This window comes from Acanthaster planci, linkage group LG17 (genome assembly GCF_054643075.1).
Source record: "Acanthaster planci isolate LZ-2023a linkage group LG17, COTS_SCS, whole genome shotgun sequence".
NCBI classification, from domain to species: domain Eukaryota; kingdom Metazoa; phylum Echinodermata; class Asteroidea; order Valvatida; family Acanthasteridae; genus Acanthaster; species Acanthaster planci.
In genome coordinates this window covers 9865344-9880447 of record NC_141793.1, presented here as the reverse complement: position 1 = coordinate 9880447, position 15104 = coordinate 9865344, and the positions used below count along the sequence as shown (strand labels likewise).

Here is a 15104-nt window from a genome sequence, read left to right as displayed (position 1 = left end):
ATGGATCCACGAGAAAACGAGACGGGAATGAGCGAGGCGCTTCAAGAGGGCGAAGATGAAATTGAGTTTCGATTTTCAGACTACAATCAGAGAGTCACCGTAGCCTTTATCTATTTCATCATTTCCATCTTGGGGAGCTTTGGCAATGCGATGGTCATCCTCGCCGTCTGCTTGTCTCACCGCCTTCGGACTATCACCAATGTTTTCGTGGTTAGCTTGAGCGTCGCCGACATGCTCACCTGCGTGGTCCTGCCGTTCAACGCTGCCAACCTCCTGGACTCCGATCTCGACTCCTCCCTACTCCCAGAGTGGATCTGCAAGGCCGTGGCAATGGTCCTGTACGTCTGCGGAGGCTGCAGCCTTTACACCCTCGCAGCCATTGCCATTAACCGGTACATCCTCATCACCAAGCCGGTCCGGACTTATCGGAGCCTGTACTCGAGACGTAAAACGGCTGTCATGGTCGCCGTGACGTGGTTCGTGCCGTTCCTGGTCGCATTCGTCCCACCTTTGTTCGGTCTTGGTGAACTCGGCTACGCTGAAAAGTATGGAGGCTGCACCCATAAGACAAGCAACCCCCTGTCTCACATCTACAGCATAGTCCAGGCTGTTCTATTCTATCCGGGACCAATGACAATCATCATTATTTGCTACGTGAAAATCTTTCGATATGTGCAGCGGCACTGTCGGCAGCTGGCATCTTCCCATGCCGGAGGATCCCTCTCGTCCGTTCGCAAAGGTGACACCAACTCAGATGGTAACCCTAACGGTCCCTGCAAACTGGAGCAACAGTTGGCAAGCCGTAAGCAGATTAACATCACCAAGAACCTCTTTTGTGTGGTGCTGGCCTTTGCCATCTGCGTGTCACCGTTCGGCATAGCCTTAATGATACCGCCGAGCGATCCCTTCATCCCCTGGGCAGCCGCCATCTTGGTCCTCAACAGCTGCGTCAACCCAATCATATACGCTACCAAGCACCCACACTTCAGGGACGTGTTTCGTCTTATGTTACGTTGCCAGTGCTCTACGATACGCCCGAAAAACAATTTTGTAAGACGGAATGTTATCAGGCGAAGATAGCCATTCATATTTAATCCTTATTAATTGTAATAATCTAAAAGCTAATTCTAATTGCCATACAAATCAAACACAGTTCCAAAATTCACGCGATACCGATGGTTAATAGGGCGATTAGACTTTTTGCTGCCGAAGGTTGTATTACATTGAAGAAAAAATGCATTATTTACGAACGTCAATAGTCAATCAGATTTATGGCATTATTCACAAGTCGGGCTCATTGAATTAGAAGCGACTCCGAACCAAAGAACAGAGACGAAAGCAATGAAATAAGTTTCGTTATTCAACAAATGTCATATATCTTGATTATTTCAAATTTTGGGTTAATATATCTTAAGTGTTTTAGGCAACAGTTTCAAACAACGAACCCAAAATAGTCTGGCATCATCCCCCATTCAATAGGATAGATTCTGGGGAAAAATTCAAGAATGCCTCCCCCGTGAACACATTCATTTAGAGTTGTTAACACAATTTACCCCCGATGAATATGAATTTATATTGCATTATGTACCCATTCTACTGCGTCTATAAAATGTAGTCAGCTGAAAAATAGACTTTTTCAAGAAAAAATGTTAAAATTGTAATTATACTAGCCACGACATAAGAAACTATACAAAAAAAAAGAAAAACAAAATAAAATACAACGAAATGTGCATGTACATGCATGTGTGTGATGTTTATTGGTCAGTCGGTGTGGTTTGTTTGTTTTTTAAGTTTGGTTTTCATGATTTGGATAATTCATTATCAGACTTGCCCTTGACGATTTGACATTAAAATCTAGCTAACGTTCACATCAAGTCAAAGACGGAAAGGCCGAGTTGTCAAAAGTATTAAGGTTGTCAACCATTTTGAAGCATAATCAGCAAAATCAAATGATTAGTATTTGCTCTTTCTCAAAGAGGTATGGCATCATCTATAAAGAAACTAGTTTTTTATTACTTGCCAACTGGAACGCATTATTTGGTGTTTTACAAAAGAAAAGGAATGAAAATGGTAGTAACAGCTTATCCCGTATTCGGCTAAGCTGTCACAGAAGCGGGAGGTAAATTAGTACAAACAACGAACAAATTGAATATGAGACATTTTGTTCGTATTTACAGTGAAAGTACAAACGTAACCGACGGTTTTGTCTCAAGATGTGAGCTCGTGTTTCAATGATGTATTAAATAGACAGAGGGTAGGGCGGGGGTTTAGGACTGCCATAAACTGGACTGTGTTGACCGCCTTGGCCCGGCGAAGGATAAAGTCGCTGTTTTTAAACTGAATTCATTTTTCTTTCAACAAGTTCAGAAATTAGCTTTCAAACGTGGCTCCACCTCCAGTGGTCTCTGATAGTGAATCTCCTCTCTTCAATAAAGCGTTTTTATTGATTTAATAAACGGTATCTCCCAAAACAATGAAACTCGCAGAACACACTCAGTCACAAGAAAAACAAGGGGGCAGGGGTGTGTCAGACCTCTTCTTCCATTTATACATAGAGTGCGGAACATGCGTGCGTTTAATATGTGTCCTGCAAGAGGGAACTTCCGGACATGATGCAGGGCTCTGGCTATATATTAACTTGGTAGCTCGCTCCTTTACCCGTAACACGATCAGGTATCGTGGAAACCAGTCATGGCAGCGCAGATTGTCGGGCAAAGAAACGGAAATTAAGCTTTGTTGTTATAAAGGAAGCTCGGTTCCGAATCGAAGCTGAGGAGGTCGGTGGAGTACTTGGTCTTGGCGAACTGTATTTCACATCCAAAATCGTTTTGCAACTATCCTTTTGAGTAAAACAATAAAAGAGATACATTACAGAAAAAGAAACTCCTAGTGAACAGGCAGTGTGCAGCTGGATTGCTTCGAGAGCAGATTCTTCTACTGAATTGCGTAACAGAAGGAGATCAAAGCAAATAGAAGGAAGACTCTACGGCAACGAAGGGATCCCAAGCGAGAATTAGCTAACTACTCATGGAACACACAGCCATCCTGCACAACGGAGCAAAACAGTGAAACTCATGCATACACAAGAAGTCGGGTGGATACGCAAATGTGTTTTCTCGACCGCTATCACCTTTCAAACTGATCGAGAGTGAAATATCTGCAGAGATTTACTAGCGGAAGTTCGACACATGACATTGGCCAGGCGACTTCGAAATTCCACGATCCAGTATTGACACAGGAATATGCAAACCAGGAAAAAAGCTTCTGAAACATATCTCGATGTCAGAGGTCCCGATTCCGTATAGGACATGTGACAGCACTACTCAAACGGTCCAACACAACTTGACCAATGTTGTATCATCATCAGTCTACTTTTCCATTCCAGCCTCTTGCTCGTCATCAGTGACAACAAATATCATCATTGCCATAGAATTACGGGATATTTAACCTTTCGATGTTTCAGTCTCAGGTTTGATCGACCGTTATCATTTGTTCGTCCTTGAGTGAGCGTCCTCAGTTCCGGGAACCAAGGATAGGAGGCTGCAACGACTAGTGTGCAGCGTGATCACTCTGCTTCGCGACAACTTCAGTTTGGAGGGTCACAAGCAGTGCATGGAAACTCGAGTGGACGACGTAATCGTTCGTTGATACATCGAGTTACCACGAAAATGGATGGCTGCAATGGCAGTTTTGATAATTCCTCATATCGCCAAGACACCGAGTTTGAATTTTGTGATAACACACAACGGTTGATAGTAGCAATCCTCACCGCCGCGTGGTCTGCCATTGCCATTGTCAACAACAGTTTGGTTATAATAGCAGTGATGCTGACGAAGAGGTTGAGAACACCCACTAACGTTTTCATCGTGAACCTGAGTGTGGCGGACCTACTTACCGGGTTCTTCTTCGCCTGGCAGGTCCTGGCAGTCGTCGGTCCGGACGGCTGGCCCTTACCGGACTGGGTATGCTCTGTTGTCTCGGTTGGCAGCACCACCGGAATAGGGTGCAGCATCCACACGCTTGGCTTCATAGCTCTGAACCGTCTGCTTCTGGTCACCAAGCCCTTGCCGTTTTATCGGGCCGTGTACACCTGTAAGAAAATGGCTGTTATGATTACCGTGACCTGGTTGGTGCCTCTCCTAACAGCAACGCTGCCGGGCATCTTCGGTCTTGTGGAACTAGGCTACGATAACAAGTACAAGTTTTGCACCTTCGACGACAGCTTAAAAATGGCGGTTTGGTACGACTACATCATTGTCTTAGTGAACTATCCCGTGCCCCTTTTGGTCCTGATTGTCAGCTACGGGAAAATCTGCAGGCACATCAAGCAGCATTCCACCAAACGAGTTCAGTTTGTAAACGTGGCTTGGAAGACAGCAAGAGCCCGACGACAAACCCAGGTCCAAATAGACATCACTAAGAACACGTTCTACGTTGTGTGCGCGTTCATCGTGTGCTTCACGCCCTACGCCATTTGCATCTTGGTGGAGCCCCTGAACCCGGCAGTGCCGTACACCGCAACTATTCTCCTTCTCAACAGTTGGATCAACCCTGTCATCTACGCCACGAAGCATCCCCACTTCAAGGAGATTTTCAAGTCCATATGCTGCTGCCGGTGCTCCGAGATACCGGAACCGACTATTGCATTCTTACGCGTCATCAGAGCGAAGTCTTCGGTCGATCAAAACCCTGACGAATACGAAACTGGAAAGATGTCGATGGAACCAGTCTAGCAACTGATAAAAACGTCCAAATGCATACAAAGGCACAGCGCTATACATAATGATTGCAAAGTCGACTTATACACATACACTGCATGTGTAGCTTCAATTGTTAATAAAGTTTTACTTTAGATGTAAAATCAGATTCAGCTCGAGCATGAGTCGTTTTGTAATGACGAAAACAGCATGGTCGATATAAGGAAGTTATTTTCAATTTGCATTGTAAAGATGGGCAGAAGAATTTTAGCCTCCAAAGTACATGTATGTTCAAACGGTGAACTAGTATTTGCCAATAAAGAAACCAATAAAACGGCTTTGAAAAAAATCCTCAACAGACAACCGACCTCTGTGATGAGTACAAATCTGTCAGCACTAAAGAACAGAACTGCAGAGCCCGAGTGCCATAAAACCGAACTCGTAAGACACATTCACATTTGAGTTCTTCCTTGAGTTACATCAGACACACACTTCGGGTTATACCAATCATATTAAATATGATTAACGTCACGATCTGACATGGCAAAACTTTCATTAGATTTTCCTGTTAGCGATTATGGTGTGCGATTTTTTACGAGGTGATTCGTCTCCTGACGACAGACGGAGCATACTGCCCGAAACGTGGAGTACCGCGTCTGATTCTTTTCAGAACCACACATACAAAAGAAATATCTCTGCATGGTGCTACCGCAAACCTTTTTGGAACTTTTCATGCCCTATGCATGAAAAGCTTCACAGGTCATGTGAGATGATTTATATTTCCTCAAAGTGTGACTTTGGTGTTCAGTTTGATCAATATGTCTATTTCATGAGCCATAAAGGTTTCATGACATGAAATGTACACAAAAACGTAGTTTGTGGGAACTCTGCGTTGTCTCCGAATAAGTAGTGTTCAAAGCATTTCTGTCAGTACATGTACATTGTACATGTATTTCAAAGGACAGAACTGACACAACGGAGGGCGCCCTGCGATGTCACTTTGACACACACTCCAAATATTTTTTTTTTGTGTATTCCGTGTTACTTCTGGACCCAAAACGACAAAGAAAATGATTGGAAAAACCCACATCACACATCTAGCAAATTTCTGATGGTGAATTTTAACTGTCCCACGTGACTTTAAATACATGTACATATATATGGACATCCATGCCCATCCACGTAAAACAATTGGGCAACGAACACCTTTAAACGCAAACACAAAAGGCTGAACGAATGTGACGGGAAATCGAATAAAAACTATTTATTACATGCACCTATCTCTTATAGCCTTCACACAGGCTTAGCAGTCGGTTTTGTGTTTGACACCGTACAGTACCTAAACGAGCGTTTAGTAAAATTAGTATAAAATGCTCTGCGAATACAGGCGATTCACAACAGTGCGCCTCTAAGAGTTTGCAACGCGTTGACTAACCACATTACGCCAAATCTGTCGACCCAGTGAGCGTTTGGAAAGGGTCGACAGATTTAGCGCACTGTGATGGTCAACGCGTTGCAAACTCTTGGAGACGTACTATTGTAAATCGACCGTATTAGAGAGGAGGGTTTTGGTTTCCAGGAAGAACAAACAGTCGATGACACAATTTGAGATCTGTCGGCACGACAATGGACATATCTTACTCTGCAGACTTCTTTTCAGCCTGAAAATCAAAAACAGTCTCGTACACTTCAAATTTCTGAGGAGCTCGAGAGCAACTTAATAACACAGTTAAAATAGAGTGAAAAGCTCATAAAGATAAGTAAAAAAACCTTTGAAATATTTATTTGCTCAGTAAATTTTTCTCATAGGCTAACAGAGCCAATTCTAATACATGGTTATTTCTATTAGCTACTACATGAGCATTAATGCCTGCAAAACAAAAAAAGTTGTCACCGAAAGTACATCAACCATGTACATGTTATTATGATTCAAACATAAAGTTAAAATTATACCTTATATTTTCAAAGCCAAGGTTAAACATGCTGAAACTAAACTGAGCCAGCAACAAACTGTTTGTGGTGAGTACAGAAAATAAAACTAAAGTGGCATGCAGGTTCAATGAGACCATAAAACAATGGTAGAATATGGAAATTAGTAGAATGCCTTGCTCTTTTAAACAATGATTTATAAGTATGAACAACATAAACGTGTTACTTGTCCGTAGCTTTTGTTTGGTTAGTACACAGAAACATTTAGTTTCGAAAGAGAAAAGAAGCTAATGAGTTTATTGTTTTATTAAAATCAGCCAGGTATTTCAACAGCCTGTGCCCAATCTGAGGCGTGTCAGAGGTCATTGACCTTGCTCAATGTCTTTTTGTTTCTCTTTTGATTTCATGACACACAAGTTTTTGGATACGCTGTGCCATTATGAAAAAAAAAGCGCACAACGCTAATTGATCTCGAGTCTGCGACATACTTACATTATCATAAGCACACAGCCTACAGGTTGTATGTACATGTACACAGTACTTCCAAAAATTGTACTCATGTATTATGCACAAGCAAACATTCGTCATCAAATAATACATGTGAATCAAACTTAATAAAGGGCTACTCCAGCTTTTTGATAAAAAAATAACTGAATTAATTCTGAAAAATGTAACCTATGAAAATGAACACTAACAGCAACAATGTCAAAGTATACTAAATGATAAATTAAAAACATCAACAACAGTGTGAAACTGACTTATTCAAAAGGATATTCTTTAATATTCAGCGCAAACAGAGCCGCAAAATGAAAATCAAACAAACGTGGATATATGCTACAAAGAGAGCTCCAACAAGGTTGAATTATGTCAAACTTTTTTTCTATTGCTTAAAATGTGTCACAGGGTCTCAGAAAACAAATTGACACACCAAAGAGAAGACAAAGCAATTCAAACAATCATCTTATTTTTTACAAGCTTGTGACATGAGCATTGTGCAGTACATGTAACTAACTAACTCCAAAGTTCAGATGCAAAACTACATGTATCAGCACTGTCCTCAACTCAAGATTAACCCTACTCCAACAGGTTGTCTGATATTGATTGATTCATCGCTACAGGGCATTATCTCCGTTGACCAATGTTTCAATACACTTTCCAAAACACTTGAACAAACCTGTAACTGAATGGCCTGTTAATGGGCAAAGGTTAATTGGAAGGGTATCAACGTCTCAATTTCAAGTACAGAGAGAGTGGGACAGGCTTCTAGCACCAATTCTAAATTAAGACAAATTAAGACAAATCAGGGGAAAACACCTTGCGTCCTCAGTGCACAAAACACTGATTCATCACGGAAGTCTCAGTTGGAAAAACACTTCATGTATTTCAACAGTTTCAAAGGGACAAAGCTCTTTGTCACAAGTCAGGGGGATTTCTAGCAAACGTCCTGGGCCAGAGTTGTGTGGAGAGATTTATAATTTCGAGATGAAAACATTTGAAAACTATCCCTACAAACTAATCCATTGCAAAAATGTGCCAATAGTACACATGGCTTTATAGGATGCATCGAGCTCCATGCCACGTCCCATCAAAATGACTCTGACCGGAGTGATCTGAGGGTAGTCATTTTGGTTTTCAGCAGGTGAGTTTGTCAGTCCGATTTCTTAATTGTGGTGTGTGACTGTTCACACCAGAAGTAATGCTTGTGCAGAATTCCGTCCAAAGGCTGAAGTAATTCAGAGGATACACCTACATTGTGCCGTCTAGAACAGCAAGGGTTAAGTTGCTATGAACTGCTTACCTACATGTACCGGTACACATGTACTGATACTTTAGGGCTGAGTCAATTCGAATAACTCAATATTCAAATATTCGACCTTCGGTCATACCGGCCGATAGATTGTTGATGAACAAACCATACACAAAATCAGTTGCAATAATGCACACAAGTGTCCATTATTAATAATATAAAATGTAATAGCTTCTCGAATCTAGGAGTATCTCCGAGATTTAGGAGATGAACAATACTTCTTGCTCAGTTGAAAATTTCTGTTCCTTTTAAATTGTTTAATGAATAATTAACTTTTTGAATCGCTTTTCATTTAAATCTGCTTGAAACAAGCTTCCATAGTGTAATTTTGTTCTCATTTAAAGCAAAAGAAAATGTTCCCTTCCTTTTTATGAATTTCTCATTCAAATATTCACATTCAGAAAATACCATTCAAATATTTGATAATCGATCAAATATTCGGATATTCAGCACAGTCCTACGGTACTTCTTTGGTAATCACCTTCTTGTGGTTTCCTGATAAAAATCAACTGTTGCCACTCAAAATGTGATCACCAGAATTTGGGCCAGAGCACAGGTGTCTTTTTCAGATACTCCTGGTACAAGTGGGAGTTGCCCCATTTCTTCAACCCGTACCTCTCCAGAAGGGGAATGCCACTCACCCGGGTCAGCAGCAAGTAGACAAAGATCGGGGAGATGACGCTGAGGTACTGTTTCCCTGTCATGACCGAGGAGGCGGAAATGTATAGTCCCGCCCACAGGATAATCTCTCCAAGGTAGTTGGGGTGACGACTTATACTCCACAGGCCAGTGTTGATGAACTTACCCTGTTTTGTACGTATATAGAATAATATACAGAACAAATCGAATTAAAATAAAAAATACAACACTCACCCAGCTTTGAAAATTCATACATACAGGTATATTGTTTACCGAAAATGGGTCACTTGGGAGACATTCCCATAGGAACATGCACAAAATTTGTCAAACTTTACCGTCCCATAATTCAATATTCCCTCATCCGATCTCGACCAAACTTCGCATGTTTTCCTTTCAGACCCTAATCTATCATCTCTCAAAATAAGGACTTGAAAATTGAAATGTCTCCCTAATGACCGATGTCTCCCCAATGTTGAAAAATTTACCACAAAATGTTTCCCAAGTGACCTATTGGAAATATATACATGTACACATATTTTGTACAACATCCACAGACAAATTAAATTATGTCCTTTTTATACTATTCTTTTCAATGCTTGAGGAAGAATGGAGAAATGCACAGTCATGTGTTTCAGACTGTAAACATCAAAAATGCGAGTTAAAAAAAAAAGGAACCAGCTGGAGTTGTTGTCCAGTTGCAAGACTTTCGCTCCTAGGAGTCCTGCACTGCAACTGATCATACGATTCGGGTGCCCGGGGCCTGACCTTTTCATAAGCCTGTTAATTCTTCTCTAGTTAAACCTGAATCTTTTTCTGTCAATTTTCTGTGCCAATGAATAAGCAATCGAAGAGCACTTTATGCCAACATGATTATGGTGGCTACAAAGAGCTAAGGGCTGAAGTACCCTTTGGATGCTTAGCCAACAGTAGAATGCACGTCCTAACTACACAATGTAGAATGCAGATGGCACTAGTCACTGCAAGTAGTGAGTGACCTTTATGTTAGAGATTTATACAGTAAGAGCCAGTAATAAACGACTGTGTACACACACTAGTGGATTGCACTTATATAGTCAGTGTACAGTGTGTATGAGACCCATTTTCCGCAGTAAATTTAATCTGAATGAATCTGAAAAGCAAAAGCGGAGAGTAGCACACATACCGTATTGTCTGGGTCGGCTCTGAAAACTGCTTTCTGGTAGTCTGCTACAACCTCAAGGAGAAGCCCCACAACAAACATTCCCCATCCAACGTAGTCCCTCTTGGTCAGGGTCCTGTCGTTCGTCTGAGCATTCAGGATCTGAGTTGGGAGCAGTGTCAGCCACACCCACACAGCTTGAGAAAAAAAGAAGACAGGAACATTCAAGTTGAAGTCAGAAACTGGACTGACGTCTACGTGTACTTGACTCCATATCAGCAAATACTTGTACGTGTATATACATGTACCGTATAAGTATAGTCATGTGACTGTCATACTTGATGTAAGCAATCCCAATTTACAGAATACTTGCAGAACTAATCCTTTTTATAACTTTTTATGAAGGAGGTAAAGAATAAAAGGGTTGGAATATTTTCCTTTCTTACTGGGGTATCAGTCCGTTAGTTCAACTCAAAGCAGGAGTGGCTTGAGACAAGCACAATGTCTGACATGCCAGGATGTCACTCATGAGACTCATTTTCAGCAGAATCTGCACAAACCTTAGGCCTCTATACAGTTGAAGTGCACAGGAGAGACACTGCCCCTAAGATGTAGCAAAGTGGGCATTGCCTATGAGCCCCAAGTTGGACCAAGAGAGAGTACAATTTTCCTAACAATGGAGGTTCCTTTAGCGGGAACTGCACCTCCCAGGTTCACAAACAGAATAAAATGCACACTTTTTTCTACCACAAAATAAGCAACCTCCCAATAGGCACTGACATTTCATACAGAAACAGACAGAGGTGAAATTAGGTTTACAGCTTGTGCCTAATCAAAATGCCGTGTTTCACGTTTTGAAATGTTAATATTCCAGATCTAGGGTTGCTCAGTGTAACAAAATGGAACAGTCCTGATCAAAGGCGGTAATCCTTTGCTGAATGTAAAACTTGTGTATGTACATGTACATGGATGGCACGCTGTGTCAAAATGCACAGTTTGAGAAAAGGCTGGTGTTTACAACATACACTTATTTCCTGATGATGGCCAGTTCTGCAAATTCATGGTTGTGCATGAAAATGCGGTTAAATGAAACTAACCTCGAGCATATTTCACAAATTTGCTAGAGCTTGCATGCACAGGGGAAGTCATATGTGGTAACACCACTGCACCATGTACACTCTTCCTCATGAATCAGCATAATATACCTCAGTTAGACCTGTACCACTCACAATACAGATCTGTGAAAATTAGCTGCAAAACAGAGAGCCCATAAAGCTTTATGATGCAACTGACCTCTTCTGCAACAAGGCAATTTATTAAGATCACCTGCACATATCCTTACCTTGCATTGTCCAGAAAAAGAAGAAGAGACCAAGATTATTCTTTGCCTGTCGGAAGCGGCGATCTTCTCCCTCATTCAATACACGGCTGAACAGATACATGCCGAGTCTACAAGAAAGAAAGAAACATACATACATGTATGTCAACATCTTATTAAGCATAAATTTAGGTTTAATTTTTTTAAGAATGAAGGAAACAAAAGTGATAGTAATGATAATGCAGTAGAAATGAACCCATGAAGAAAACATTCACAGAAAGAAAGCAGTCCAAGTAGCACTACACATTTACAACAGCCAATTTGTTTTTCTTTCAAAAACAAACGCAAGTGTTGATGGCCCTCCGTGATCATGGATTTGTACATACTTCTTGTTAAAATCCAACTTCACGTTAGATCTGCACGCATTAATAATATTTCCCGTAAATAATTGAGCCTCAACATCTATTGCCTTTCATTAAATTTTATGGGCAACTTTCCCGTTAGAATCCTGAATCCCCCGATGTCCACGAAGTCCTGTAGTATTTTGATGTTCTCAGGTTGCACAGGTGAGTCACTTGTGATGTAAAAGTTCTTATGTGGATTTTTATCATTTTTTGATTCGGTTATTACTGCTGAATTTTGGGAGATCGAGAAATGATAGAATTACCTACTTGTGATTAAAATAAATAACAATTGGCTAAAGATATTACACCTGCAGACATTTCTTGACAAGACTGATTATAAGTTTATACCTGAGGGCCCAGACTCCAACCATTCCACTCTGAACCACCTGACGGAAGTGAAATGTTCCTCCCCATTTCAAGGTTTGGTAGGTCAGAAGAAGAAAAGTGCTGCTCCCTGTAACAGTAAACAATTCATGACAAGAAAGCCAAGAAATGTTATCATTACTGAAACGGTGGTACATTTCTGCCCTCTCCCATTGACAAAATAACTTCTGATCATCTGGTTCATAGGCCTATGGATATTTTTTCCATGAAAAGTGTGTACATAGACATATTACACTGAAACAATGGTCAACAGTCTTATTCCCAAACTAAGGGATCAATGACTAGAGAAAACATCAAATAATATCCAGTGGACAAGTTGTCCAGGGGGCAAGTGAGGCAAGTGAGGAGTGGTCTATGTACATGTATGGGGCCGGTACACCGTGCTTCCATGTCTAACTTCTGGGATCCTTTGTCAACTGTTGCAACATGGAGAATAAATGTATGTTATTGGCCTTCCTGAATGTTCATTTTCTGTGTGAGCTCAAGACAGAATTCTGGTGTGGTGCAGTCTACATGTACGTGTTTTATAGCCTGTACATGGGTCCCATTTGTGACTATGAGGCGTGAGTGGGTTGGTGGAGCCTATATAGGGCCAAGATGAACAGCAAACTTTGGCAATATGTGGCCCAGCTTTGTCCACTGCTTTAACTTTGTAGTGTGCCAAACCTGTCCAGAGAATACCCAAATTTGTCACAAAGTTGGGTAAGCCCAATTGCCCTACTCTGTTCAAGCATCTATAAACAAGAGTGCAATTAAATAAAATTTGTAAGAACTAGGCCATTTTTATAATTACCAACTTGTTGTTTTTACGTAGCCCTACATGTTTTTTTATGGTTTTTTTTTTTTACTGTCATCAATACATGAATCTTCCCTCAATTTTCCCTCTATCTCCATGCTCCACGAGCATGCCCACTTGATAAATTCAAAACCATCACCTCAAATTTACAGTTTCAAAATAGGCCGCTTTCTTCATGACATGTCACGCAGGAATTATAACACTGAAATACAAATTACAAGAAAAAATACAAAAGACAACCAGTCCGTTGCTTCAGCCATCAGGCACGTCAGGGTGGTTGAAGCATTTTATTAGTAATAGTATAGTAAAACCTTGTTTAATGCCTGGGCCTGAGAGCTAAGCCTCACTGGCAATTCCAACTAGGCTTATTGTAAGTTATGGGGCGTAGGCCTAACAAAACCACTTGGTTTAACTTTCCTATCTTGAATCATGGCTACCTCCATGCTTGAACCATGCATGGACATGCTTAAACTTAGCTGTTGCAAGAAAACACTTGTAAGAAAACGCTTGTACTTTTTTGTAGTATAGATTCTCCGAAAACCGATTTGGACATCAAACCAGCGAGGTTGGAAAAGATGCTTAAAGCTTTATTTTCTTTGGCTTATGATAACTTCAAAAGTTTGGATAAGAAACACTGGATTGAACAGATGAATAAAGGTGACGGTGACATGATGGGGCCAAGTACATGTATAGTGGGACGCACCATAGACGGCCCGGACATAGGGCCTAGGTCCTACATATTACGTCCTACCTGCTAAATCATAAAACTTCTCGGTTTTGAGAGCAGCTGCAATAGCAAAGAGTCCCCACTGGATGCCGAAGTCCAAGACAGCACTTCTTGCAAGAATACTCATCGTAGGCTTCATGCTGGACAACAATGTTCCCATTTTCAATGATATCAGTTCACAGAAACCCCGAGCAGTTCGGAAGCAGACGAATGTCATGCACCACGCACATATTCGTTCTCGTCGTGTTATGTAAGTTCTCAATCTCAGAGCCAACTATAAAGATTTACGTGACAGTCTTACACGTTCAATAATCGTTTTATCTCATGAACTCGAGGTTGATTGTTTGCGGATAAGCGCAGTTCAGCATTGAACGTACGGTCGGCGCGTCACTGTACTGTACATCATGTAAACATTATGCAGTCTTCTGTCCTCGCCAGTACATTAAAATGGCAGTGGCGTTTGTGCCGGAAATGGGGGGGGGGTGACTTGCCCGCCATGAAAACTTGAAATACAATATGTTGAAATTGTAATTTGTGCTCAGAGTGTAAGCATTTAAAATTTGTTTTCCTCTTTTTGAGTGATATTTAATGCATTTCAGTCGTTGGAAGTCTGAAAAACTCAATCCGCTTTATTTTTTTGCTCACCACAAAATTAAAAGTGTGTGGGGAGATGATTCAATAGGCCCCCCTCAAAGACAGGGGCTATACAACCCCATTTACGCCCATGGTACATGGTCAGTGACATCTCAGACAATTATTTTCATGTGAATCGTTCCCTCTGTACTGCTGCATGATAACAACTTCCAAGGGACACTGAGGGCCTCGCAATGTTATCAACCATGAACAAATTATCCAAAGTCGTCTCTTGAACTTCCCCGGCGTGGTTTGTCACGGTAATGCCATGGAAGTGCAATGGTGTCTCCATGGGTGAATTAAATGGACGAAGACCTTTCATCCAATTTAGAGAACATTTAGGTGAACAACTTTTATTATACAACAAAAGACTCAAAATATAGATTAATCTTATAGTAATTAATGTGACTGTTGTCATTTAAATCTCATGATGAAATACGGTTATATTATGATTTGAAAATATCTGTACTCATGACGTCTGCAGTGGACTTCCATCAGTTTCCCCTACCAGCATAATTTTAAAAATATGGATGAACTGTCAGGATTCACAACGTGGTGCAAAGTAAGAATTTTATTTCACATAATGTGTGGTTCATCGTCCAACATCACCGCGCATCGCCACGTAACTTGGA

At 41.0% G+C, this 15104-nt stretch overlaps 3 protein-coding genes across 3 annotated transcripts; 2 read left to right on the top strand and 1 right to left on the bottom strand.

Annotated features, from left to right (window-relative positions):
* Positions 1–1080, top strand: LOC147796344 (alpha-1D adrenergic receptor-like). The gene has a single exon (XM_087148129.1). The coding sequence runs from the start codon at positions 1–3 to the stop codon at positions 1078–1080; it is 1080 nt and encodes a 359-aa protein (XP_087004255.1).
* Positions 1081–3584: 2504 nt separating this feature from the next.
* LOC147796343 (rhodopsin, GQ-coupled-like) lies at positions 3585–5029 on the top strand. The gene has a single exon (XM_087148280.1). The coding sequence runs from the start codon at positions 3669–3671 to the stop codon at positions 4731–4733; it is 1065 nt and encodes a 354-aa protein (XP_087004406.1). The 5' UTR covers positions 3585–3668; the 3' UTR covers positions 4734–5029.
* A 917-nt stretch (positions 5030–5946) lies between these two features.
* On the bottom strand, positions 5947–14203 carry LOC110973462 (uncharacterized). The gene is made up of 5 exons (XM_022224308.2): positions 13864–14203; positions 12281–12386; positions 11553–11659; positions 10235–10407; positions 5947–9239 (listed from the first exon to the last, which is right to left on the bottom strand). Exons 1-5 carry the CDS (start codon positions 14054–14056, stop codon positions 8964–8966), a joined length of 855 nt encoding a protein of 284 aa, XP_022080000.2. The 5' UTR covers positions 14057–14203; the 3' UTR covers positions 5947–8963.
* Between the last annotated feature and the right edge of the window lie 901 nt (positions 14204–15104).

Bases quoted from the DNA above. Each gene is read 5' to 3' on its own strand.
- LOC147796343 (XM_087148280.1), top strand. From the start codon at position 3,669: ATGGATGGCTGCAATGGCAGTTTTGATAATTCCTCATATCGCCAAGAC.
- LOC147796344 (XM_087148129.1), top strand. From the start codon at position 1: ATGGATCCACGAGAAAACGAGACGGGAATGAGCGAGGCGCTTCAAGAG.
- LOC110973462 (XM_022224308.2), bottom strand. From the start codon at position 14,056: ATGACATTCGTCTGCTTCCGAACTGCTCGGGGTTTCTGTGAACTGATA. The intron at 11,660-12,280 runs GTATAAACTTAT...TCTTTCTTGTAG, and splicing joins GTTGGAGTCTGGGCCCTCAG to ACTCGGCATGTATCTGTTCA. The intron at 10,408-11,552 runs GTAAGGATATGT...TTTTTTCTCAAG, and splicing joins CTTTTTCTGGACAATGCAAG to CTGTGTGGGTGTGGCTGACA.